The 27,500-nt window shown below is 39.3% G+C and overlaps 1 protein-coding gene across 4 annotated transcripts in view; it reads right to left on the reverse strand.

Moving 5' to 3' along the window:
• Positions 1-27,500, reverse strand: part of GRIA2 (glutamate ionotropic receptor AMPA type subunit 2) — a 143,628-nt gene that overhangs the window by 47,633 nt on the left and 68,495 nt on the right. For all 4 annotated transcript variants that reach the window (XM_075198247.1, XM_075198252.1, XM_075198242.1 and 1 more), the window contains exons 5-9: positions 24,590-24,643; positions 13,055-13,216; positions 4,034-4,201; positions 3,307-3,411; positions 2,729-2,839 (exon numbers count right to left, since the gene is read on the reverse strand). In XM_075198247.1, coding sequence (XP_075054348.1) covers positions 2,729-2,839; positions 3,307-3,411; positions 4,034-4,201; positions 13,055-13,216; positions 24,590-24,643 — 600 coding nt within the window. The remainder of the gene's footprint in view (positions 1-2,728; positions 2,840-3,306; positions 3,412-4,033; positions 4,202-13,054; positions 13,217-24,589; positions 24,644-27,500) is intronic.

Genomic DNA, 27,500 nt, shown 5'->3' on the forward strand with positions numbered 1-27,500 from the left:
GAGCATTTGTGTTGGGGGTGACTATTATTTATCAGACAAGAAAATCTGTGCAATTTACAAAAGTGCAGCATCAGTTGTGTTAAATAACCAAGGATGATTATATACTACCATGAAGATAAAAGTACTGACATATTTTGGTGGCTTCTGATGTTTAATGGAATGCAATGTACTACTTTGAAACTGATCTTCAGAAAGCACTAAGTACAAAAAGTGCCTGGATATTATTATGTAATATTTTCGGAAAAAATAATAAATTATATAAAAAAAGAGAAACATTAAAATGTTTTAATTGTAATGTCTAGCTTTACTGCAGTTGCAAGCTAGATAATACATTATACTTCAGCAAAAATAACAACACCAAAACTGGGTAACAAAATGTTAACATTATCTCATAGAACATATGCTGGTATTGGATAAGTTATCTAGAATGCTTGGGACATGGGGTTTTGTGGCTAAGAGGGTTTTCTATCATTTGGAGCAGTGCTCCTCTTAGTGACTGTAGGAGGGAATGCTGAGTGACCATTTCTATGTTGAGATTATTAACAAACAGCAGCAATTATTAAATTTATTCTCTTTTTGTTTTTCACAAGTTTCCAGTTTCTGGGCAAGAAATATCTGTATTAATAGAACTTGTGTTACTACTGCTGCCCTGTCTGATGAGACTAAACAAATAAAATTGCACACAATCTTAAACCCAAATACCCATAAATAAGAACAGCCAGAGGAGGACTGGCAAATTTTAACCCAGGGGGATCAAGACTTGACTTAGCAGCCTATTAGGAACATTTTTAGGGGAAAAAAAATTCAGGTGGCCCAGTGATCATGCCCAAGGTAGCCCACTATGTGACCGGCCCGTGGGCCAGATGCCCCCTGCCCCCCAGCCCAGCCTGCCCCCAAGAACAGCTAGATGACACACTAAAACCTAATGGTCTCTTGTGCACAGGTAACAAATTCATAAAGGTCAGCTATGCATGTTAATTGCATGTTAAATTATGGTACATTTGAACAAGTCACAAGCATATGGAAATTCCCAATGACACCAAATGTAATTATCTTGCAGTGATGCCTAAACATCACTGTCATGGTTTAATTGCCAAGTTTTCTGATATACTGAGTCATTCTGGAAATATCATCATTTCCCCTAAAGATGTGTTTGCCATTTTCATTCTGGTTGCTATTTATAACGTTTAAATATTTTAATAACATGTTCTCACCCTTGTGTCATTTTTAGAGGATAAAATATGGGAAGCAGAAGTTGCACACATAGTGACACATTTGGGGGGATTCATTCAATTTACTAAGCTAATTGATGCGCATTATTATCTGTTAGTACCGTCATTTCAATGCTGATTTTTGCCCTCAGCTCCGAGCCGCCAGCAGAAATCCGTGTTAAAATTACCATACTAACACTAATGATGCATACCCTGCGTTGTTCTTTAGAACAATTGAATCTTCCCCTTAGAGTTAGGAGCAAATCCAGCGAGAGGGTACAAATTTGCACCTGGACAAATTATGTTCTGAAGCAAGTGGGTGCAAGTGGAATTTTTATTCCAAGCAAGAAAAATACAGCCTGCGTTGTGCATGTAAAACATAAATACTGAACAGTTTTATTTTAATACTGCAATTGATAGTTGACTAGGAGACACCCCTTCTATCCGAATTTAGTTCTAACTGTAAATAAGTAAGTATATTAACCAGCAATAAGATAAATGTTGGTGTTTAAGCTAACAAACCCAAACTGATTTTTGTTCATAAGCTACAACTGCACTTATTGATAGTTCTGCCACACTGATTGCTTAAATGTGACAATGATACCTTTTCTATGCATTTTATAAAATGGAGAAGCAAATGTTCTCTGAAGAGGTTTGGGATAGCCAGCCCATTGTGTTATTCGTTAGAAGGGTGGATGTTTTTTGGTGTGGTATTGGCCTTTAAGATAATATTCCAAGAAAACTGGCTTAAATATTTCAGAAGCTTCTTTAGTCCTGTGAGAATAAATTACTTCTGCTGTTTTGAGAGAGATATTGATATAGTACATCTAAAAATAACTTGTTCGGCCACATGTAATATATAATGTGAGCAGATTGGGGTGTTATGGGAGAAAATTAAGAAAGAGATGGATTGCATGCCTGTTCAGGAAATCATTCCATTCCTCGGGGAATCCAATGACTAGGTTATGTAACAATAAGCTGTACTTTTGCTAGCTTGATACATAGAACGGTATTGCACATTTTAATTAGGTTTGAAGGCAGTATTTTGTCTTAGCAATTCTAATCGTGTCTTGATCTAAATACTACATATATATGATCTCTGTGAACAGAATCCATAACAGATAATGTGACCATCAGATCATATAGCTAACATATATAGTAAATATCAATAAGGTACAAAATGATCTATTTTCCTTAACACAATGGCTTCAACACATTAATGTGCAAAGTGCAGTAGACTGCATGTAATCAAACTTTTAGGGCTAGATTTACTAAGCTGGGGGTTTGAAAAAGTGGAGATGTTGCCTATAGCAACCAATTAGATTCTAGCTGTCATTTTGTAGAAAGTACTAAATAAATGAAAGCTAGAATCTGATTGGTTGCTATAGGCAACATTCCCACTTTTTCAAACCTGCAGCTTAGTAAATCTAGCCCTAAGTGTCCATTTAATGAAAAGAGAATCAAATACATTGTAGGTTACATAATACCAAGTACATAGCATGATTGATACATCTTACCAAAATAGTTGTGACAATAACAGTTTTATTTTCAAGACCCATGGAATCATTTGAAGACAATGCATCCGTAACAGTAACCACCATTTTGTCAACTTCACTCCAATATCCAATCTGCCAAATTAAAATAATAAACAGCAGGTTTTAGCTGACAATCCAAGCATGTCTTATACTGTATAAGGTTGCAGTGGAAGTATAAGAGTGCAGGAAATAACAACTGCATAATGTGAGCAAAAACTTCCTTTAAATATATTGAACTTTATTTCATTACCACCCATGTCTTTAGCTAAAGTGCAAACATTACAGATAAGTAAACAGCTTATCACATGAACAATCAAACTTATATACATAACAGATTGTGGTACATATATAATGGAGAAATCATTGGTTTATCAGTGAATCGCAGCCAACATCACACTTGAGTAAATCTTGCACATTTTACTCAACAATGAAAAGTTATTACTTAAAGGGTTCTATTTATAACATATATACCCATAATCTACTCATCAACACAACTAGTAATAACTGATGATATAAATAAAACATGTCAAATTGGTAATAAGCCAATGTCACTGTGTTACCTTACGAGGACCATTGCTTTTGAGTTCCATGATGTTAATTGTATAATTAACTCTTTTACCATTCTGGTCAAATTTTATGTTTCCAGTTAAACCATCAACTTGGACCTATTGGAAAGAAATGTAAAAGGCCAGGTATTGTATAGTTCATGTATATGTTATATTCAACTTTAATAGGCAGCATATATGGTAGCTTGCAGTGACTGACTTTGTATAATCATTCAGTGTTACACTCTTTTTCAATTTTTTAAAAACACTCCAGCTACCTTTTCTGTCGGAGGTCCTCCACTGTACTGTTTTTGTCCCAAAACCCAGCACATTCAAGCTGACAATTACCTCTTCCACAAGCAGTGACAGTAGGCAGAAACATATGGGGATACATAACCCTGTGTGCCATCTCCTCCTTAGGGTTTATGACGAGTTTGGTTATTGGTTGCAAGACCAAAGAAGGTACACAGCAGGAAGTGAAGCATCCTCTCTTACATGTATATATTCTCCAGCTATCAGCCACTGCACCCCTCACTTAGATTGTAGAAGGAAACAGACAGTGATTTATATTACTTGGCACTAGGAAGAGAGAGGGAGGAATGCAGGGGCAAGAGGTGATTGGAGAACCTTGTCACCCCAAGTCACCTCATCTAATGGAAGAAACGGCCCTGATAATGAAACTTTTTAAACTGACATTGTAAATTAGCAGGTATTATAAGTACTGTGTTAGTCATTCAATTACCTGTTTTAGAGCTCTCTCTATTTCCACTCCATGTCCCCATGGCACTGCAGGATTTGCTAAACAGTCACCAGCATTTCCTCTTCTTGACAGTTCTACTCTCTGTTTCCGTAAATTACGAAAGGCCTCAGTCATCACTTGAACGGCATCAAATGTCAAAGCTGATGTATACTGAAAATATAGTGTAAATAGTGGTATTTCTGAGAGCATGATACAATAAACAACCTACAAATATATATATATATATATATGTAAATGCCTAACATATCTCTCTTATATAAAATAACTTATATTTTGTGGTTTAGTTGTACTTTTGGTAGATACAGTTAAATATCTGAGATTTGAAAGAGGCACATGAATTTTATCCCACAACTACAGGTAATTGCCTAATACTAAGTCTAAACAAGCACTGTAACCTTCATACCAATGTAACTTTGATTTAACAGGGAGGGTGGGCAAGTGTGACATGCACTTTTTCCACACAAGTGTCCCCACATATAATTAAGCTGCATCTGTGCAGGTTGCAGCGGTCTGTACTGTAGCTCTTAGGACTGTCATGTGTTATACAGAAAACTTATACAAACTGTAAAGAGGCAATATATATATATATATATATATACACATGCCAAATAAAATCAGCTACCTACAAGCACATACCGATTGGAAGACCCTTACTATATTTTGGTCTTGTGTGCTGTCTGTGTAGTACATTGTGATTGCTGAGGAGAATTTTAATCAGTAACTGAGAGGTTATAGGGGACTTATGATTTTTGAACATAGCAAGACTTGGTAACCATGTAGCAACCATATAGTAACCAATGGAAGGCGTCACAACCAGAAAATAGTCAGACAAGTCAAGGTCAGGTATTCGGATAAAAACAAAATAAATTGTCTGACAGACACGGGTCAATATTAGGAGTTACAGACACAACAAGAAATATTAGACAAGACTGATGCAGGAATAACAAAAGAGAAAGGAAGCACTCGACCCAAATCATTACCGGAGAACCAAGTTCCAAGATTTAGCATTATCTTGGACCTAAAACAGCCATCTTTTGCCTCTGGACTTACCTCCGGTACTCGGATGCCCCCAGGTCTTGTAATAGCACAAAGGATGTAGGAACTACAGTAGGCAATACTCAGGATGACAATAACAAGGCAGAGAAGCAATGGAAAGTAGCATCAAAATAAGAACAAGGTAGAACAACACTAACCGATAGAGCCTAAAAAAAATGACAGACGGCACTCCCAGTAATAGCCTTATAAACGCCTGAAGGTTCCGAGGAACTTATTACAGCCAATGTAGAAGACATAGAAGACAAATGCAGAATAAAGAGACAATAATAAAACATAATAAAAAACAAAACATGGAGAGAGACATACCACATATTTTCTCCAATAGCCTAGATAGAGAAGATACTGAAGTACAGAGATCCAGCTTTCAAAAACCACAATAGAATCTTCCAAAAATTATATAATCTTATTCTACTTCATGTTATTAACATTTGTATTGTCCAATAATAAGTTAAGTCACATATAGAAATTCAAAAATAGTTAAAACATCCTCACTAAAATTGACCAATAGATAGAGAAGGTAGATGTTTTAGCCAACCAACAAACCAGCCATCCAACCAATTACACCTAATATTGTAATTAACCATTTTGATTGCTCATTACATGCTTGTTCCTACCATAAATGTTGGAAAAACAAATTGTGTGACAATTGTATATATTGTTTCATTGGCAAAATCAAATGAGAGAACAAGGCAGTCTTTATGTATTTTGAGTATTTTGTTTCTGTTAGTACATGTTAATGATGATAATTACTGGATGGGATTCATGAAAAAATAGAAGGCACTATAGGCAGAAAGCAACATACATTACAAAGCTTGAAAAACAGCCATTGTAAAAAGAAGGCCTCTATAAGGACTGTATGAAAAAGTGTCCACTGAGCAGACAAATGATAGCGGATAACATAATTTAGGTTATCCAATTAGTTCAAAAGTTGAGCAGTGCCCCTGAAGGAGAATATTGCTGTTATTATTGATATACTGTAAGCTTCAACAAAGCAGAGACAGGTGTGAATGATTAAACGTTCTCTTCATGCTTTCAAAGCTACAGTGTCTACCCAGTGTATACATTCAGTACCGCGCATAACGCTATGTAGGTCCAACATATCTCTACATTGAGGACTGCTAAGACCATGTTAATTATTCTTGAACACAATGTTCCTCAAGTGGCCCTATGACCATTCATGACTTCGTATCACAAAGCAGACTGTAGCTCTACAAATGGTAAACATTGAAGGATTCTCACACTGAAACCAGATGCTTAGCTGCTATAGCTACAATGAAATAAAATAAATAAATAGAAATAATTATCTACCACATACAAACAAATGTAATCGTCATTATATGAGAGGAACAAAAGAAAAAAATGTAAATAGAATTTATAGACAGAAATATAAAAAATTCTAAGCTAATCTTATAAATAAAGGTGTGTTACTACTTTCTCATATGAATGCTGGAAAATGAAAAAAACACTATGGGCTAGATTTACTAAACTGCGGGTTTGAAAAAGTGGAGATGTTGCCTATAGCAACCAATCAGATTCTAGTTATCATTTATTTAGTACAATCTACAAAATGACAGCTAGAATCTGATTGGTTGCTATAGGCAACATCTCCACTTTTTCAAACCCGCAGTTTAGTAAATATGGCCCTATGTATGTAAGGGTTAATGTTACATAGTTACATACATATTACATAGATAGTTGTTTAGGTTAACAAAAAGATATTGTCCCTTTAAAAAGACAGACATCTTATACAAATGCTGTTACATAAGTGTATACAAATGTGTGTGATTTGCAAACAAAAGAAATTAAATTCCAACTTATACTTCATTTATGATTAAATTAAACAGCATTGTTGTTATAACCGAATTCTGTGGTACATCACTTATAACATTAGTCCAGTCAGAGTATGAACCATTGATAACAAAATTCTTTGAACAATCTTTAAGCCAAATCTCTTTATAGCTGCATATTATATTTTCTATACCAATAGTCTTTAAATTATATATTAAGCACCTATGAGGTAGAGTATTAAATGCTTTTGAAAAATCTAAATATACTGCTCTACTGCCAATTTTCTGTCCAGTATCCTACTGACTCACTTCTTCATAAAATGCAAGTAGATTTGTTTGACAAGATCAGTCTTTCATAAATCCATGCTGGATGTTGCTGATGATATCATGTGTGTGACTCACTCTGCCCCAGGCACATGTTTTCAGACTGTGAACATTGCCCATGATTGCAATCAGGATAACTGATATCTATGACTATCTCTGTTAGCAAAAATACTACAACAAGTTTACCAAGCAGTGAATGTACGCTAGGTGGCCACTTTATTAGGTACACCTCTCTAGTAATGAGAAGGATCCCCCTTTGCCCCCAGAAAAGCTTGAATTCTTCATGTCATGGATTCAATAAGGTGCTGGAAATATTCCGTAGAGATTCTGGTCCATTTTGGCATGAAGCATCACACATTCATGCTGCAAATCTCCCGTTTCACAACATCCCAAAGGTGCTCTATTGAATTGAGATCTGGTGACTGCGGAAACCATTGTAGCACACTGGACTATTTGTCATATTTGTGGAACCACTATGAGATAATATGTGCTTTGTGAAATGGCTCGTTATCCTGCTGGAAGTAGCCAACAGAAGATGGATAGGTTATGGCCATAAAGGGATGCACATGGTCAGCAACAAAACTCATGTAGACTGTGGTATTTTAATATTGCTTGTTTAGTATTAAGGGGTATTAATGTTTGCTAAGAAACATTCCTCACACCGTTACACCACCACCAGCCTGCACCGTTGACACAAGACTTCAGTAATGGAGACAGAAATGTAAAACACACTTCAGTCTCTAGAGATTCATTAGCTGCTTTTCTTCAAGCATAGTTGTCTACGCTCCCGGAATGTCCGGGAGACTCCCGCATTTCGGGGAGACCTCCCAGGAGAGTAATAGATAAGTGGTGAGGGCGGGGCTTAATTACGCAAATATTGCGTCATCTTAGCCAAAATGATGCGATTCATCAAGCCCTGCCCCTGCACGCCCACCTCCCCCAGGATCTCCCTGAAGCCAACAAGGAAAATAATTTGATTAACTGTGTCTAGTGTAAGGGAAAGCTTATGCTAAAATAAAATTATGCAATTTCTATGTACAGGCCATGATCACATTTTAAGGTTTGTGATTGGCTCCCTTTTGATTGTTACCTGTTTTACCTCTGTAATGAACTTATTACTGTGCCCCTATGGCATCAGACCTTACCCTTCACACAAGACTACGTAAATAAAATTGACAAGAAGGGAGGTGATAACAGATTATGATAAAAAAATAAATGGCTCTATGCTTGCAGAGCTTTACTTGCCAGTTAGAAATACTTTTGCAACAATTATTCAATGAAAATATAATTAGTGCAGTCATCTTTTAATATTTGCACAGAAAAATATAGACAATATTCCTGCAAATGTAAATAAATGTAAATAAAATTGCATTTGCTTAAATGCTTTGATATTATATACATTTAATTTTTTTATTTGAAAGGGATCAAAAAATAAACAAAGTTTGCTATATTTTTTATTTTGGAAGTCATACTGTAGTTTTGTATTGTAATAGTTATTACAATAGTTTACGTCAATGAGAAAGATCTTTAATATTAGCTCCATCATCATCATCATCATCATCTATTTATATAGCGCCACTGATTCCGCAGTGCTGTACAGAGAACTCACTCACATCAGTCCCGACCCCATTGGAGCTTACAGTCTAAATTCCTTAATACACACACAGACTAGGGTCATTTTGATAGCAGCCAGTTAGTCTACCATGGTTCTCAAAATTAAGTATAAACCATTCACGCAAGACAAAATAATCTGCTTTTCCCAATGAGTATATGTAAAGAAAAAAAGTACAAATGGAATCTTTTTCCATTATAGTATTTATGTCAATTGTGATGGTTCTTCGAAAACTAGGACGTGTAGCTTGTCCCCTGGTTAGTTTGTGCACAGTGCTTAGAGGCAGTAATGTAGTCAACATGAATATGAAAATAAATTTGTGATTTGTTTCCACTCCAACAGATATAAACACACAAAGGTTCATTTTACAAAGAAGAAACATAATACAAAGTGACTGACATGAGCTGACATGGCACTGCTACATAGGGTATCAGCTGGTAATGGTTCATCTTCAGAAATATAAATGCACATTTTCAGGAAGGTAGCAAATATCTTACCTTGAAGTGCTATAAAGGAAAACTATAATGCAAAGTTAAATGAGATCAAATGAGCTATGAATAACCTAACATAGATCACAAAACTGAACTACAGGCAGCAGCAAGCTAGTTGACACAGCATCACACACAACAGCTGACACCAACATTTACAGTATTTTAATTATCATAGTAAAAATGTTTCTTTGAAGAAAATGCATAAAGACAATTGAACCATGAACAGTTTATTAGTGTCCATCACTTAACTGTACACATCAAATAAATCAACTAATAATGAAGTACAGGGAGCTGTATGATTCAACCTATCAACACACAGCTCTTCCCAAATCTCCAGATTTGTCAGGTCTTAGATCTACAAGCCTAGAGATTGGCAAATCGACTCAACTGTTTCTGAGTTTGCTTAATAATTTATACGCACTGGAGAATTAGTAAGGATAAGCAATATCATATGTTTATAGCCTTATAAAAAAAACAGTTTGCAGTCCCTCTGGCATTTATTCTTGCTGTATTATTCTAGTTGAATGTATCTGTGGATGTTATTTGCTACTCCAGGTGTGAGCTGTAACTATTGGTGGCTTGACCATGACCTTGATTTATGCAAGTGCGCCTAGGTTTCTTCCAAGGCACATGGGTTTGCGGATGAAGTCGGCTGCATTTGCTGAGAAGCAGACCTTTGCACAGACAGAACTGAGTAGAAGAGCAGAGTGAGGTCAATGTACAGAGTAGGCGCAGTGCAGAGCAGTGAAAAAGGGAGAATTCAATTTGCGGAGTGAGACTATTGAAATGAGGGCACATTTGTAGAGACCATCTTTGCTGTATGGAGGGGAGCATGGTCCCTGTTACTGCACAAAATCACTTGATTTTTGCACAAGCTGTGGATCTCATCCTATACTTATAATAAGGTGCACTCAGAGCAAAGTAATGGAAAGCTACACTCACACAACAGTGCTAAATGTCCTAAAGATTGTCCCAATGCCTACTCATTATCATTTCTAATTTACACTGCATATAAGACTACTGTATTTGTGAGAAAAGTTGAAACTTTCAATTTAATGGAAGTGGTGGCTCTAAAGTGGCAGGAGACTGGACTTTAATTTGACACTTATATATTTGTGCAGTAGTCCTCTACAGGCTTTCCCCCATGCCTGCAGATCCTTATGAGCTCTACTGGTTTACTTTGGAGTCTCCCGACAGTGGGGGGTGGGCAATGCTCCTTGAAGTACACTGGAAAAATTATCTAGGCATATAACTGTTTTTGTTTTGTTAATATATATTCATGATGAACAAGGTGGAGCTGTTGTAGCAAAAGCCTATGTTCTTTGTGAAATCACCAGAACAATGCAATTCATTGTTCTCACCAATTGGATACTTTTTTATATATATTTTTGTATCCAGTTTCTACTCTCTTTGTAAATCACATAATCTTCATGATTAGAACGATTAATATGCTACAAAACTAATACTTTAGACTTCAGCCAATTATAGCCTGGGCTTACCCCTTCTTTCACTTTTAACTACAGAAGAACTTAGCACCAGAGCCAGATTAACGCAAGGGCTCTCTGGGGGCACAGCCCACGGGTCTTGGGCAGCTGGGGGGCACTAACAAAGATTTTTATGTATAATGCATTTAATAATCTTGTATTTTATTTTTCATAATGCCGGCGATCGGGTCGGGGGCGACCCCAACTGACACTGTATGCCATTCCCTCCCATTCCCGTTAGGCAACTAATAGCAACTCTCATGCTGTTAGCTGCACTGCTGTCAGCGCCAACGCGGTGCGCAGTGCGCTGCTTAATGGGATGACCTGACCACACTAAGCAGTACACAGAGACCATGTCCTCACTAACAGCAGGGCAAGAAGAAAGAAGTGCTGCCTAGAGCCTGCAGTGAAGCGGAGAGGACCAGAAGAAGACAGCAAGTAGGTAAATGCTATTTTTCTATATATCAGGGGGCAAGAGTAGAAACAGAGGTGATGTATTGGGGCTTAGGAGAGGCGATCATGACGGGGGGCATCATGACTGAGGGGGATGAATTGGTTGCAGGGGGGACAAGGGTGGCGAAGCTGATAAATTGGCTGCAGGGGGCCTTTACAAATTACTGGGGGCCTCACAGTACCCATAGCCCAGGGGCCTACATTGTCTTAATCTGGCCCTGCTTAGCACCCACAACTATTGTATTGCTTTCTACATTATTGCAACAATGATCTTCAACCCTTACAACTTCAGAGAAGTTGATTAATTTAAATGTGCTTGGAAATCTATTTTTTTGCAGATCATTTCATTATCAATTGGGAAGAATGAATTAAATATAGAAAAGAAGAAAAAACATAAGTGGTCATCATCATTCCTTTACGTAGATTCAGCTGTATAACCTTGGGCCCTTTACCACATAATGATAAATGGCTTCAAAATAAAGTTATATAAAATGAAGTCTATAACTTTTAGTGGCATAAAATATTTTTTTCCTCTTTAGATCTTTGCAACCTATCTGCATGTCTCTCAAGAGCAATCCCGTCATTTCTGCAACTGTAGAGAACTGAAAAGTTCCAGATCCACATTGCTGGTATTATTTCCACACAAATGGTGCTATTGCTGAGCCCAAGCAGAATAGTTAAGCCATTATAATATTTTGTTTCTCTGCCGCATGAAACTTTAGTGTTTCTCCCAGCATCCAGAGTTCACCAGCAGTGCGCAGGGATAATATATTATAATGTTGGCAGGAGACTTTAATAGCCTACAGCTAAAATAGAAATATTGGCTAAACTGATGCTAAAGAAGGAGAAGCATAGAGTTAAAAAACATTTTTTTAATTCCAATATGTTTAAGATGCACGCAATAAATAGATATAGTACAATTCAAAAACTTTTATTTGCCCACAGTGAAAGTGTCAATATTGTTAAACTATTCTACAACCTGGGATTGGGATCTTAGGGATTTTCTTAGGGACTTTTAGTTATATTTAACATCACAATTATTTTTGATTAGTTTAGTATGTATTATACTCTCTCTCTCTCTCTCTCTCTCTCTCTCTCTCTCTCTCTCTCTCTCTCTATATATATATATATATATATATATATATACATAAATGTAATACTAAAAGAATACTAACAGAAACCAGAAAAAATCCTTATATGGATATTTTGTTGATTTGACATCATATTGTCAAATAATTGTGGTGTATAAATTTGAAGCATATTGGTTTACATAACATTTTAGGCTATGGGGTTAAAATTTCAGATTTTCATGACGGTTTCTAATCCAAATCCTTAATTATAAATGAGCTCTAACACCTTCAAAGTAACAAAGCTTGAGCTAGAATATAAAACCTGTGATGTTATTCTCCACATTGTATACAGGACTGTGGGGAAATACCCAGGGTACATTCCAAAAAAAGAGAGAGACAGAAAGAGAGAGTTTCAGAGAGGAAGAGTGAGCAGAGACAGAACAGAGGGAGATGCTCTCTGCACTGTATGCCTTTCTATTTTGGCTGACTTAATATTACGGAGTAACCTTAATAAAAGCTATTATTGGTTCATATGCACAACATGGACTAATAATATATAACATATAGCTCTTCATATCAAATATGTTTGTAAACAAAAACAGATTAAAAATGAGCTAAGATAAGGTCCATTCAGTACATTAGTTTAGTCCCGATAGCCCATGTATTTAATATAAATAAACATGATATTTATATCTTTATATCAAAACAAAATGAAGTACGTTTTACCTTAATTGTGGATGTGTGAGCTCCAGGGTATTCCTTCTCCTCGAGAGTTGACCAACGTTGTATAAATTTGGAAACTGCTGGATCATCATAGTCAACAATCTGAAATCCTGACACGTTAGCTCCTCCAAACTGAATCTTTGCTAAATCACCATCTGTAAAGCCCTGGGTGAAAAAAAAAAATATTTTTAGACTTTCATTCTTATAACGCTTCTGCGTATGTGGAATTTTAATAAATCAAAGAGGATCTCTGAAGAACCCTTCAAGACACGAATCTGCAGTTCTCTCATTATAATAGCTTGCTACTATGGAAAATTGAAATTGAAAAGAAATGCAATAGCAAACATTAGTCAGTCAAACATTTAAATTTTAGGTTATTTGAAAAAAAAAAATGAATAGGAATATATGAAGAGGACTTTTAGGACTTTAGACTTTTTGTTATACACAAGCCTCTTCAGGAACAGTGCTTTACCAGAGCCCATATCGAAATTTGGGTAGGGGTCCAGCGATGCCGCAATAACCTTCTGTTCCCCTGCTCTCATCTGAAATGAACAGACTGGGGTCTCTAATGAGCAGAGTCCAGAGCAGGTGCCTCAGGGAAGCGTGGGGGTAGCGGGTACCTTTTAGGGGGCGACCTTGTATTGTCACCTTGAGACCGTGCAGCGGCCAAACTCCCTGCACCCACTGTAGTTCCGCCACTGTTTATTTTAACTTCGAAGCTTTCATCTGTGCTTGTCTTTATATCATATATAATGTACAGAGTTATTTATTTCATTGTGTATATGACACTGAGCTGTTCTCTAGATACAACTGAATATAATTCAGAGTGCATGCGTCTTATCCAAGGACTAGGGATGTGCACCGGCCACTTTTGGTGTCTCGTGTTTTGTGTTTTGGGTTCGGATTTGCTTGAGGTTTTGGGTTCGGATTTGTTTCACAAAACACCTGACGAAAGGTTTTGGTTTGGATTTAAGGTTTTGGATTCGGATTTATTTTGAAAAAAGCATAAAAAGTGTTAAAATCAAGTTTTTTTGGTTTATTTTCACTCCTACGCTATTATTAACCTCAATAACATTCAATAACAATCATTTCCACTAATTTCCAGTCTATTCTGAACACCTCACAATATTGTTTTTAGTCAAAAGCGTTTCACCGAGGTAGCTTTCTGGACTGCATAGTGGAGTGGTCCCGGTACCCAATTTGGTACCGGGGCCAAAATACCTCCTCCGACTTTCAAGTGTAGTGTTTCTAAGTTATAAACACTACAGTAGTTCGAGCATGTCAATACCTCTTGTTTTAGAAGACAATGGTACTGAGCATTCATCATTGAGATCCCATCAAGTATGTGAAAGACAGACAGGGTCGAAGTGTTATTTGTTGACTTTGTTAACCAAAAAACTGTCCCTGTTGCAAATATTCATGCAATGAAGAGTGACTTTTTCATTTAAAGGCTCAAGCTTTCAAGTGTAGTGTTTCTAAGTTATAAACACTACAGTAGTTCGAGCACGTCAATACCTCTTTTTTAGACGACCATGGTACTGAGCATTCATCATTGAGATCCCATCAAGTATGTGAAAGACAGACAGGGTCGAAGTGTTATTGGTTGACTTTGTTAACCAAAAAACTGTCCCTGTTGCAAATATTCGTGCAATGAAGAGTGACTTTTTCATTAAAAGGCTCATGCTTTCAAGTGTAGTGTTTCTAAGTTATAAACACTACAGTAGTTCGAGCATGTCAATACCTCTTGTTTTAGAAGACAATGGTACTGAGCATTCATCATTGAGATCCCATCAAGTATGTGAAAGACAGACAGGGTCGAAGTGTTATTTGTTGACTTTGTTAACCAAAAAACTGTCCCTGTTGCAAATATTCATGCAATGAAGAGTGACTTTTTCATTTAAAGGCTCAAGCTTTCCAGTGTAGTGTTTCTAAGTTATAAACAGTACAGTAGTTCGAGGACGTCAATACCTCTTTTTTTTTTATTATGACTGGGTATTTAACTTTTGGTTTAATTTGTTTAATTGGTTTTAATTTTGTTTTACTCTGTGCTCATGGCAAATGACTGTTGAACGGTCACATAATGCCAAAAAATGAGTTGCAAGATGGGATTGTCCTTGGGCCCTCCCACCCACCCTTATGTTGTTGAAATAGGACATGCACACTTTAACAAACCAATCATTTCAGCGACAGGGCCTACCAAACAACTGTGGCTGAAATGATTGGTTTGTTTGGGCTCCCACACCAAAAAAAGCTATTCATCTCTCCCTGTACAAACTCAACTGGCTCTACTGAGGCAAGATGTCGTCCTCATCCTCAGATTCCTCGCCCCCTTCAGTGTGTACTTCCTCATCCTCACACATTATCAATTCGTCCCCGCTGGACTCCGCAACCACAGGTCCCTCTGTAGTATCTGGAGGCCAGTGCTGTACTTGAGTAATTGATAATTCATTTTTATGAACATCATTTTTTCAACGTTCTGAGGAAGCAACCTCCTTCGCCGCTCACTGACCAGGTTACCCGCTGCACTAAAAACTCTTTCCGAGTACACACTGGAGGGGGGACAACTCAGATAAAATAGAGCCAGTTTGTACAGGGGCTTCCAAACTGCCTTTTTTCCCTGCCAGTAACAATATGGACTGTCTGACATGTGTATTTGGATGGTGTCAGCAAAATAATCCTCCACCATTTTTTCTATTGTGACAGCATCCAATGCAGCGACAGTAGACATGTCTGCAATGGTTGGCAGGTCCTTCAGTCCGGACCAGATGTTCTCAGCATCCCCGCCAGCGGGTCTTTTATGAAAACTGAGCTTTTTCCTCGCAGCCACAGGTGTGGAAGAAAATGAAGGTGGAGCTGTTGGCATGTCATGGTCCTCTTCAGAGGACAATCTCCTGACCAGCAGGTCTTTGCACCGCTGTAGACTTGTGTCCGTCGGAAACAGAGACACAACATACGCTTTAAACCGAGGATTGAGAACGGTGGCCAGAATGTATTCCTCTGACTTTAAAAGAGTGACCACCCTAGGATCCTGGCAAAGCGTACGAAGGGCTTCATCTACAAGAGCTACATGCTTTGTGGAATCGCAATGGGGTACCAGCTCCTCCCTCACTTTCTCCAGCTGCTTCTGCAAAAGCCTGATCAGGGGAATCACCTGACTCAAGCTGGCAGTGTCGGAACTGACTTCTCATGTGGCAAGTTCAAATGGCTGCAGAACCTTGCACAACACGGAAATCAGTCTCCAGTGCGCTTGACTCATCCCCACTCCTTTGCCTATGTCATAGGTGGCTGTGTAGGCTTGAATGGCCTTTTGCTGCTCCTCCATCCTCTGCAGCATATAGAGGGTGGAGTTCCAGCGCTTTACAACCTCTTGTTTGAGGTGATGGCAGGGCAGTTTCAGACTTTTTTGATGGTGCTTCAGTCTGTTGTAGGCACTGGCAGAACGCCGAAAGTGTCCAGCAATTTTGCGCGCCACCGCAAGCATCTCCTGCACACCCCTGTCACTCTTGAGGTAATGCTGCACCACCAAATTAACAGTGTGTGCAAAACATGGGACGTGCTGGAAATTTCCCATATTTAATTCCTGCACAATGTTACTGGCATTGTCTGACACCACAAATCCCCATGAGAGTCTAAGTGGGGTAAGCCACTGGGAGATAATTTCCCTCAGTTTCTCTAATATGTTGTCAGCGTTGTGCCTCTTATTAAAGCCTGTAATACACAATGTTGCCTGCCTTTGCACGAGCATCCGTTGTGTAGATGCTGCTACTGATACAGCTGCTGCTGTTGCTGCGGAAGGCGATGCATCTAGCCAGTGGGCTGTCACAGTCATATAGTCCTTAGTTTGCCCTGAACCACTTGTCCACATGTCCGTGGTTAAGTGGACAGTGGGTACAACCGCATTTTTAAGAGCACTGAGGACACTTGCTTGTACTTCTCTGTACATCTTTGGTATCGCCTGCCTAGTGAAGTGGAATCTCGACGGGATTTGGTACCGGGGACACAATACCTCCATCAACCCTCTAAATCCCACTCCACTGATGGCGGACACCGGGCGCACGTCTAACACCAACATAGCAGTTACAGCCGCAGTTATACGCTTTGCAATAGGATGACTACTATCGTATTTTATGGCAAACGACTGTTGGATGGTCAATTGTTTTGTGAAAGACGTAGCGGACTTACGACTTCCCCTCTTGGAAGATGACCGACTAACAGCAGCAACAGCAGCAGTGGTAGTAGTAGGCGTACCGCTGCAGGATTCCTCGGATGAATCCCGTATTGAAGAGGACTCAGTCTGGCTGGTGACTTTGGCTGCAGGACTGAATCTGATGGAGATCGTGGAGGAAGTTGACGAGGAGGGTGTTGCTGGTGTGTATCCAACAGGACCAAGGGATTTAGGTGTCCCTGTACTGATGACGGTCCTAGCCCCAGTTCCTGAACTTACCACTGCACTATGAAGGTTATTCAGGTGACGTATAAGGGAGGATGTCCCTAGGTGGGCAAGATCCTTACCCCTGCTTATTTGAGCTTTACATAAGCTACATATGGCCATACATTGGTTGGCCGGATTTGGATAAAAATAACTCCAGACCGAAGAGGAGCATTTTTTGGTCTTCTGACCAGGCATGACAATGGGCTTTTTAATCCCATGGACATCAGCTGTTTCCTCCCCTGGTGCCTCATTTACAATAACCACATCAGCATCCTCATCATCAAGTTCCTCCACAGCGCCAGCTACATCAATAGCCTCCTTCCGAGCCACCTCTTCCCGTACAGTGATGGGAAGGTCAGGCTTGACAACCACCAACACCCTTGGACTCGCCTTGGGGATTTGTGATAATTTCTCTTTAGAAGGCAGAGTTGTTTGCTGTTTTGTTGCTGACAGCATAACTCTCTTCAATTTTTTGTAGGAGGGGGAGGAGGAGGAGGGATAAGATCCTTTGGTGAAGCTGAACCACTAGTCATGAACACGGGCCAGGGCCTAATCCGTTCCTTGCCACTGCGTGTCGTAAATGGCATATTGGCAACTTTATGTTTCTCCTCAGATGATTTTAAGTTTCTCTTTTTGCTACTTTTACTGAACTTGGGCTTTTTGGATTTTGCATGCCCTGTACTAGGAGATTGGGCATCGGGCTTGCCAGACGACGTTGATGGCATTTCATCGTCTATGGCATGACTAGTGACAGCAGCATCAGCATTAGGAGGAAGTGGGTCTTGATCTTTCCCTACTTTATCCTCCAAATTTTTGTTCTGCATTATATGTAGCACAAGAGAGTGTACCCCTAAGCCACACACACTCGGAAAAGCCTTTAAAAATTATATGCGGCACAGGAGAGTACTACTGGACTGGAGTTATACAGCAGTACCACTGGACTTATACTGCAGAATCAGTAAAATTTGTAATATGGCAGTAACAACAATGGACTTATACTGCTGAATCAGTGAACTTTGTAATATTGCAGTACCACTGGACTTATACTGCAGAATCAGTGAAATTTGTAATATGGCAGTAACAATGGACATATACTGCAAAATCAGTGAACTTTGTAATATTGCAGTACCAATGGACTTATACTGCAAAATGTGTGAACTTTGTAATATTGCAGTACCACTGGACTTATACTGCAGAATCAGTGAAATTTGTAATATGGCAGTAACAATGGACTTATACTGCAAAATCAGTGAACTTTGTAATATTGCAGTACCAATGGACTTATACTGCAGAATGAGTGAACTTTGTAATATTGCAGTACCAATGGACTTATACTGCAGAATGAGTGAACTTTGTAATATAGCAGTACCAATGGACTTATACTGCAAAATCAATGAACTTTGTAATATAACAGTACCACTAGACTTACACTGCTGAATCAGTGAACTTTGTAATATAGCAGTACCAATGGACTTATACTGCAGGATTGTTTTGGGATATTTTTATTTTTTTATTTTTTTTTATAATTACTTTTTTTGTATTTTTTTTTATAACTATTTTTGAAATTTTTTATAATTTGGGAATAATGGGGAAATAACAATGCCCTTAGAAGGACAGAGCACAGGACACAGTACCACTGGACTGAACAGGACACAGCACAGAACCCAGCAGCACCACTGAACTCAGAAGGACAGAGCACAGGACACAGCACCACTGGACTGAACAGGACACAGCACAGGACCCAGCAGCACCACTGAACTCAGAAGGACAGAGCACAGGACACAGCACCACTGGACTGAACAGGACACAGCACAGGACCCAGCAGCACCACTGAACTCAGAAGGACAGAGCACAGGACACAGCACTACTGGACTGAGCAGAACACAGAGCACAGCACAGCACAGCACAGAACTGAACAGCACGAGATATAGCAGGACCCTGATCAATGCCCGAGTGAAGATGGCGGCGACTAGCAGGGAATTTATAGGATCCGAGTATCGCGAGATCAGACAGCGGGATTATGACTCAGAGCCTCGTTTCCAGTTTTGCAATTGGCGGGAATACCCGGATCTGTCTCGGATCCGTCTCGGATCCGCAACGTTCGGGTGGGCTCGGATTTCAGAAATCCGAGTGCGCTCATCTCTACCAAGGACTAGTAGCAATTAACAATTCTGTCTTGATGATATACCAAGCTTGATGAAAAACAGAGATGGCTTAAATAAGACAATAAATTAAAGACTTCTGAAAATCCCTTTAAGCAAACATTGTAATAGATAAATAAACATTGCATTATGTGAAACATGACAATGAAGAACATTGTTTAACAAAAACTAAGGTACAAAATTGTTATGCTGCAGTTATCACATTCTAACAAAACATTTCAATTAAACCCTATCTAAAAATGTAGTGCTTAAGGATTAATTGGATCATTGGTGATACAATGTGAACTAGCAAGCTCCTTTTTATCAATCATCTGAGTTAAAACAAGAAAGGGGAATACCCTGCAAAGTGTGATGCATTTTTGACCGTAGATACTCATAATTACAGAATTCCTTTGAAAGTGTTCAGAAATTGTAATCACACGACAACAAATACTCAGCAGCCCAGCTAGTTATAAGTAAGGAGGTTTGCTGAATGTTCATTAAGATATTTACATAAGGAATACTGTTTACCCCTCATGATGTGTTTTTAAAAGATGTCTATATGGATCATGTTTCAGAAAAGCCATTTAAATATTACTTTAGAAATGAGTCCCAAATATGCTATAGACACATCTAATAGGCACTAGGGGTCATTTACTAACTGCAAGATATGCAGAAACGAAGCACATTTAGGGCTTGATGTACAGTTGTATACAATTTACACTAAAATTGTAAGTGTAAATTGCATTCCGTAATTTACATAGGATTCCAAGAGATCTGTGCAACTTAGAATACTATGCAAATTGGGCCTGTGTGCATGATACACTTATGTTTATCAGTCACGGCAGCCCTGTAAAGCAGATAAATGAATAAATAAATTAATGTTAAAAAAAAATTGTGCTTCTCTCACCCAAAGATCACTAGGATAGGTTAAGCTGTTTGAGAGAGGGTGCAATACTTTGTTTTAAACGTAATTATTTTTTTACGTCTTTTTATAAAACAGCCAGATCTGTGCACCAGGAGAAAGCACCCGCAAAAGATACGTCTCCTAGACACCTATCTGCCACTGCTTTCAACTCAGCATAGCATGTAAAGAGCGTGAACACACATTGCTAGACTTACCCACTACCTTCACCATTTCACCCCTCTAAGCACAGAGAGGTGCAACGGGGAGATCCGTCTCAGTCTGAGTGCAAACTGAGATGGATCCTTAGCCAAAAGTGCTTTTTGCGCCGATCAGTTGGACTTGCGTCCATTTCTACATGAGGCGCTTATTGTGGCCTATCATTTAACAAAATGCATGTCCACATTACACTTTTTTGTTCTGTCCCTATTATATGGATGTGCCTACTTTTGCATAATTGTGGGTGCACATTTTCTCCTAAATTACCGCAAACATCATTTATTGTTTCAATGAATCATGAGGGACATCATGAGGACACCAGAGGGTATATTTACTAAACTGCGGGATTGAAAAATGGAGATGTTGCCTATAACAACCAATCATATTCTAGCTGTCAATTTGTAGAATGCACCAAATAAATGAAAGCTAGTATCTGATTGGTTACTACAGGCAACATCTCCACTTATTCAAACCCGCAGTTTAGTAAATATACCCCCAGGACTGTCTTAATTACCTGCATTTTAAATGCATGCTTGGACGCGTTCCTTACATTTCATTTGTGAGCATGTAAATGTGCTTACCTATAACTGGCCCCAATGAAAGTAAAGGATAGCTCCTGATACTGGCACTTCCTGAGCTACCATAGAAACCAGTTCTTTAGCAGGTGAAAAAACTAACCAAGGAAAGCAGGAATATCCCTATAAATGCACATTTCAATATCTTGCCCACAAAATTTATATCTCCCCTTTGCATGTGACAGCAATATGAGAAACAAGTGTGTTTAGTCCACTCCTAGCTAAGACTGCCCAGCTCTTCCAATCAGAAGATATAAACCAGGCTTGTCCAACCTGCGGCCCTCCAGGTGTTGTGAAACTTCAAGCCCCAGCATGCTTTGCTAGTAGACAACCTGTTGATAGCTGGAAGGGCATGCTGGGACTTGTAGTTTCACAACATCTGGAGGGCCGCAGGTTGGACAGGCCTGATATAAACTGTGCTTTCCCTTCCTCCCAGAAGATTCCTGTTGATGTTGACAAAATGTTGATGTTCTTTATGGCCCTTATGTAGAGTTAGGAGCAAAGCAAAAAAAAAAAAAAGAGCAAATTTACACTTGGGCAAAACCATGATGTATTGCAGGTGTGTGTGTGGTGAGCTAATTTAAAATGTGCATACAGAATTATGGGAGGAGGTGTGTCTTGCCTCAACTCTAAATTGCAGTGTAACAATACTGGTGTCCATTATTTGTGTGCTATATGCAAATGCAGAAAATGCTTTTCCAGCATGCAAGAAAATAGATGCGCTTGCACCCCTTGTACTGTAATATGGTTTCTCCAGAAGCAAATTTGCTCCATTTTTACTTCTACATGCAAAGAGATGTTTCTGTGTGATCAGAGGTAGTAATTATCTGTCTCATGACTGCAGCTGAACTTGATTAGGAAACAATTGGAATCAGAACGTGTGGGTGCATGCTGAAGTGATATTACGTGTTAGCCAGGAGAAAAAAAAACAGGTTGCCTTAGTTAACAGAATAGCAGAATTAATCAGGGTTTTAGGATAGAGATGTTAGAAAGACTTTTGCAAGCAGAGTTAAGGGGCATCAATAATCAGGTACCCAAAGATATAGTGTAGGGGAAGAGAAGCTAAGTAGAGAGTGACAGTCCAACAAGGAATACGTGTTAGCTCTTGAATCAAGTAAACTAGCTATCACTTGGTAGACCTAATGATGGGTGGAATGGCATTGCACAGCAAAACTTGTGAAGATTTGTGAAGATAAGAGGCTGTGTATAAAGACTAGAAATAAATATATCATTTAAATCCATATATTTTATCTATGTAATACTTCCCCTGTTGCATCTGCATCTGTTCAAGTGTCATCAAACCTGCAGATGTGGGACTTCTGTCTAACCTAACCCACAGGATGCTGAGGTGGGAGAGACTGAGCTACAAGCTGGGTGGATAGCCTTAGGGTGATACTGTGTAGAAGCCAAGGAGGCCACATTACCTCAACACATGCATGCAAATAGCGGTTATATTTATTACAGGGATTACTCAGTAAAAATATTAGACTTAGACATGGTTTAGTCATATGTTAATTTTACGCCATGAATAATAAATGTATTTGTTTATTCTATGACTTGTAACATTTAAATGGATATTTCATATGTGTACTTTATAGATTACACTGACTGAGTGACAGCTAATACAGTGCTTTGAAAATATTCAACCACCAACATATTCAACCACCAGCAAAAAGGCAATAGATACCTGGCATCACTGACTGCTTAGTGTGAAGTCATTTACCTTCTCATCTAACTATATGGAAACCATGTGTGGGGGCAATATTAAATGGGCTTGCTAGCATCTAGGAGTGCCAGTGGAGTGAATTTTGCCAACTTCACCTTGTGTCCCAGACAGCTAGTATACTAGCAGATGTGGTTTAATGATCTGTTCTACAATCTCTGGTAAATTACATAATAAATTAAATGACAAGACACTTTGTTAGTCACAGTTCTTGGACAGAAATATTAAATTAGTCTTTACTGAATCCATCAATGTACAATAACATCAATATAGTGATCATACATTGGTATTCAGGCACCAGGTGCTGCTTGTGACTGTCATCTCGTTAATATCCCAAACTGAAAGGTAGATAGGCAAATGACCTTTCCAAGTCATCATCTTACACTGTTTAATCATTACTGTCTAAACAACTAGCATTACAAATTAAATACCAGACTATCAACTGGAATAAACATATTATTATGAAGAAATTAAGCATGCAGATGTCAGTAACACTCTTTTGCATAATTATCATTTAAAATTAGACTGGTGACTAAATAAAAGTCATAGGAATTTTTTGGTATAACAACAAATAAACATAAAATACAAAATTAATCTAGTAGTAAATGCCTTCTTATAACATTTGTAAATATTTTTATCATATATTGCTCCACATCAACCATACCACACTATAAATCGATACACCGGCTCCTCAAACCCTCTAGAATCCAATTCAAACTACTGTCCCTCATCATATACCATCATATATCTCAAAACTCGTCCTGATACACTCTCCCTCAGATGCTCTTATTAGATGCACCTTCGCTATCCTAGCCAACTGATTTCATTATTTCCATCAGGCAAAAGGAAATCTTGTTTCTCCACTTGGGGGCACCCTTGTGAGCTTAATCTGTACTTAAATACACAAACTCCTATCCGCCCATTGTCTTCTATCAGCAAAAGCAACTTTTACATTTTGGTGGATGTCAGTAACATTAGGAGCTTTAAAAAGTAAAAAGTAGATGCGTGTTGCCACAATTCAGCATTTGTTATGCAGATTTTCACTTTTGCATGGTTGTAAACAGAGGCGGGAGTCATTTCTACAATTACCAGAAACCCGACAAGCAGGAGCCCTACGAAAAAAATCCGATTTGAGAAAAGAGCGACTGCAATATAAATAGACTCACCTAAAAACCTGCAGATTTCCAAAGCCACCATTAACATTTATCTAGGTTGCACTAATGTCAAACACAACTGCCGGAAAGCTATCTATTCGGAATGAGTTCCTGTCAGCATGCTGGTATCATCAGAAATATGCAGCACTCGTGAAAACCTACCCAACCCGTAAACAGGAGCTGGCTAGGCTGGGGGGCAGGGGGCACCTGGGCTAGTCCCATAGTGGGTTACCTTGGGCTGGGTCACCGGTTTTCCTTTAAAATGTTCCTAATAGGCTGCTGAGTTGAGTCTTGTCCCCTGGGCTGAAATTTGCCAGCCCTCCCCAGGTTGTAAATGAGCATTGTAGATTTTCTTTAGTTTATGAAACAAAACATTAAAATGGCACCTACCAGATTTGCTATGATATAATGGTATCCTTTAACATGTTTGCCAATGGTGATTACCTAGGAATAAAGACATAAAATAGTTATATGTAAAACTCAAATTGTTCAGTGTTGTTATTTGGCACATTTATATTTTCACACATTTTTTCTGTAATAGTAGTTTTAGTAACAATTGATCGTTCAGTTCAATTCCATAAAAAGCTATACACTCAAAGTAATTTTAATAAGTGAGCACCAGGACAGGTGACCCAACATAAGCCTCCATTGTGTCGGATCGTATCTATATAAATATTATTATTATTATTACTATTAATAATAACCTTTATTTATAGGGCTCCATGAGGCCCGCAGCGCCAAACAGAGGGCAAACAACAAGAAAATACATGGTATAACAGTACAATACAGTAAATAAATAACACTACAACATAGGTAATGGGATGAATGAAGTATAATCAGCACAGGCTGAAACTTGTGCCCATTGGTGTGGGCAGAAATATCAGGTTTAGACCAACTGAAAGAGTTACAAAGATAATGGAACAGTGGAGTCAATGGGCATAGATCCCAAGGAGGAGGTGCGCAGTGTAGCTGGTGAGAAAAGGTTATAGGTAATGGGAACAGGAGGGAAGAGTGTCCTGCCCACTAGAGGTTACACACTAAAGGGAAAGGGGCAGACAAGCAGTTGACACATACGGGTGATCCAATGTATGGAGATCGGAGGGCAAGAGTGGGAGAGTGTGAGGTATACTTAATGGTGAAATGATAAAGTGGAGGACTGGTAGGCTTTTCAAAACAGGTGGGTTTCAATGACCTTTGAAGTTATACAGGCGAAGGGATAGTCTGACAGAACAAGGGAGATCATTCCAGTGGTGAAAGCAGCACTGGAGAAATCTTGGATAAGGGCGTGAGATGCGGTTACCAGAGAGACAGAAAGGCGACAGTCATTGGTTGGCCGGAAAGGGACTATGTATGGACATAAGTTTGGAGATGTAGAGAGCAGTGTAGATGGAGATGGCCTTGTACGTGAGGGTGAGAAGTTTGAAAAGGACTCATTAGGGGAAGGAGAACTAGTGTAAAGTTTGACAGAGAGGGGAGGCAGTTGTGGAACAGCGAGAGAGAAAAATAAGTCTACCTGCAGCATTAAGTAAAGATGGAAAATGAGAGAGAGGGAGAGGCCAGTAAGGAGAAGGTTGCAGTAGTCAAGACAAAAAATTATCATTGTGTGGATAATAGTGTTGGTGGCATCCTGGGAGAGGAAGGGTCTGATATGATGTTGCAGAGTTGGAAGAGACAGGATTTGGAATTAGATTGAGTGTGGGGGATGACAGAGAGGGAGGAGTCAAGAATGACACCCAGGCAGCAGAGTTAGGGAACAGAGGAGATAGTGGTGTTGTCTACCATGTTAGAGAGGTCTGTATGGGAGGAGACTCTTGATTGAAGAAAGACAATGAGTTTAGTTTTGGCCATGCTATGTTTGTGAAAGCATAAGGACATCCAGGAGGAGATGGTGGAAAGGCAACTGGGTACCCAAGAGAGAAGGAAGGGGAGAATTCAGGAGATGAGAAGTAGAGTTGAATGTCATTGGCATAGAGATGTTACTGGAGGCTGAAGGATCTGATGAATTCACCCAGGGAGGAGGTGTACAGAGAAAAAAGCAGAGGGTCAAGGAAAAAAAAGAGTGGGACTCCTATGGGAAGGATGGATGGGGGAGGAGGAACCAGTGGTAGAAACAGAGAAGGAGCTGTTGGCAAGGTAGGAGGTGAACCAAGAAAGAATGGTGGCAGAATGGCCAATGGTGTGAAGGGTGTGGAGTAGAAGAGGGTGATCCATGGTGTCAAAGGCTGCAGCGAGGTCCAGGAGGATAAGCAGGAAGAAGTGGCCTCTGTATTTGGCGGGAGCAACAGAGTCAAGGGCAGGGGTGGGGGTGTGGTTGTAGAGGAAGGCCCACCTGGTTGGTGCAGGCCAAGGTGGATAGAGGGAAAAGGAGAGTTTCAAGCAAAGAGGTGAAAATAGCAGGATCAAGAGCATCAAGATTGTGTTTAGAAAGGGTATATCAGGGCGTGGAGAGTGGGACGGGAGAGTTGGAGAAGTCAGAAAGAGCATATTAGTGAAAGAAGACAAGGTCAAGGGAGTGACAGAGACAGTGGGTTGTCGATGGGGATGTTAAAGTCACCTAGAATGATGAAGGGTGTGAGGACACTGGGGTTGGAACCATAGCTCTCTAGATACCCGGCCCTCTAGGTTCACAGGTCACACAGGTAAGGAGGCAAGAAAGAGGTAATAACCCCTTTTATTAAACAAAGTGTGCACATTAAGTAAAATACAAAAGTGCTTCCAAAGGAGAAACATATTCCCCCACCAATTAAAACAAGTGTCAGAATATCAATAGTGCAAGTAAAACTTCCCAACAAAGGTCCCCAGCTGGTTACCTCAAAGCACAGAGTTCCAGCAGGCGCAAAGTCCCAGCATTAAAATCCACAGATGACAATCCAAGTGGATTCTGGACTGCAACGTGGGCTGTGTATTTTGAAGATCCCGGCCACTCGACCAACTCTCCACCAGCATGGTGGGACCCTGGGTATTAGTCTCCCTACCAATGTAGGCTCACCAATTCCCCAGAATCTATGAGTGACTCCTGATGGAGTGGTGACAATCCTAGAGGTACACTGCCAATTCTGTCTGAAGAAGCTGCTGCTTCAGCAATCCTTTCTGGCCCTGAGAGAATACCTTTACTCTCAATCAATGCAGATCCTTGCTCTTCCAAGATTCTCCAACAATAGCAACGCTCCTTTTTTGTTCCCTCTCCAACAGCATCTGATCCTGGCCCTCACTCTGGGTCAACCCCTACTCATTGTCCCTTTGTGATTGGTGGTGTGAAGAGTTTGGGTGTTAACAATGGTGGAGGTAGAGCATGACATCA

Source organism: Mixophyes fleayi, chromosome 1, assembly GCF_038048845.1.
Source record: "Mixophyes fleayi isolate aMixFle1 chromosome 1, aMixFle1.hap1, whole genome shotgun sequence".
Lineage (NCBI taxonomy): Eukaryota > Metazoa > Chordata > Amphibia > Anura > Limnodynastidae > Mixophyes > Mixophyes fleayi.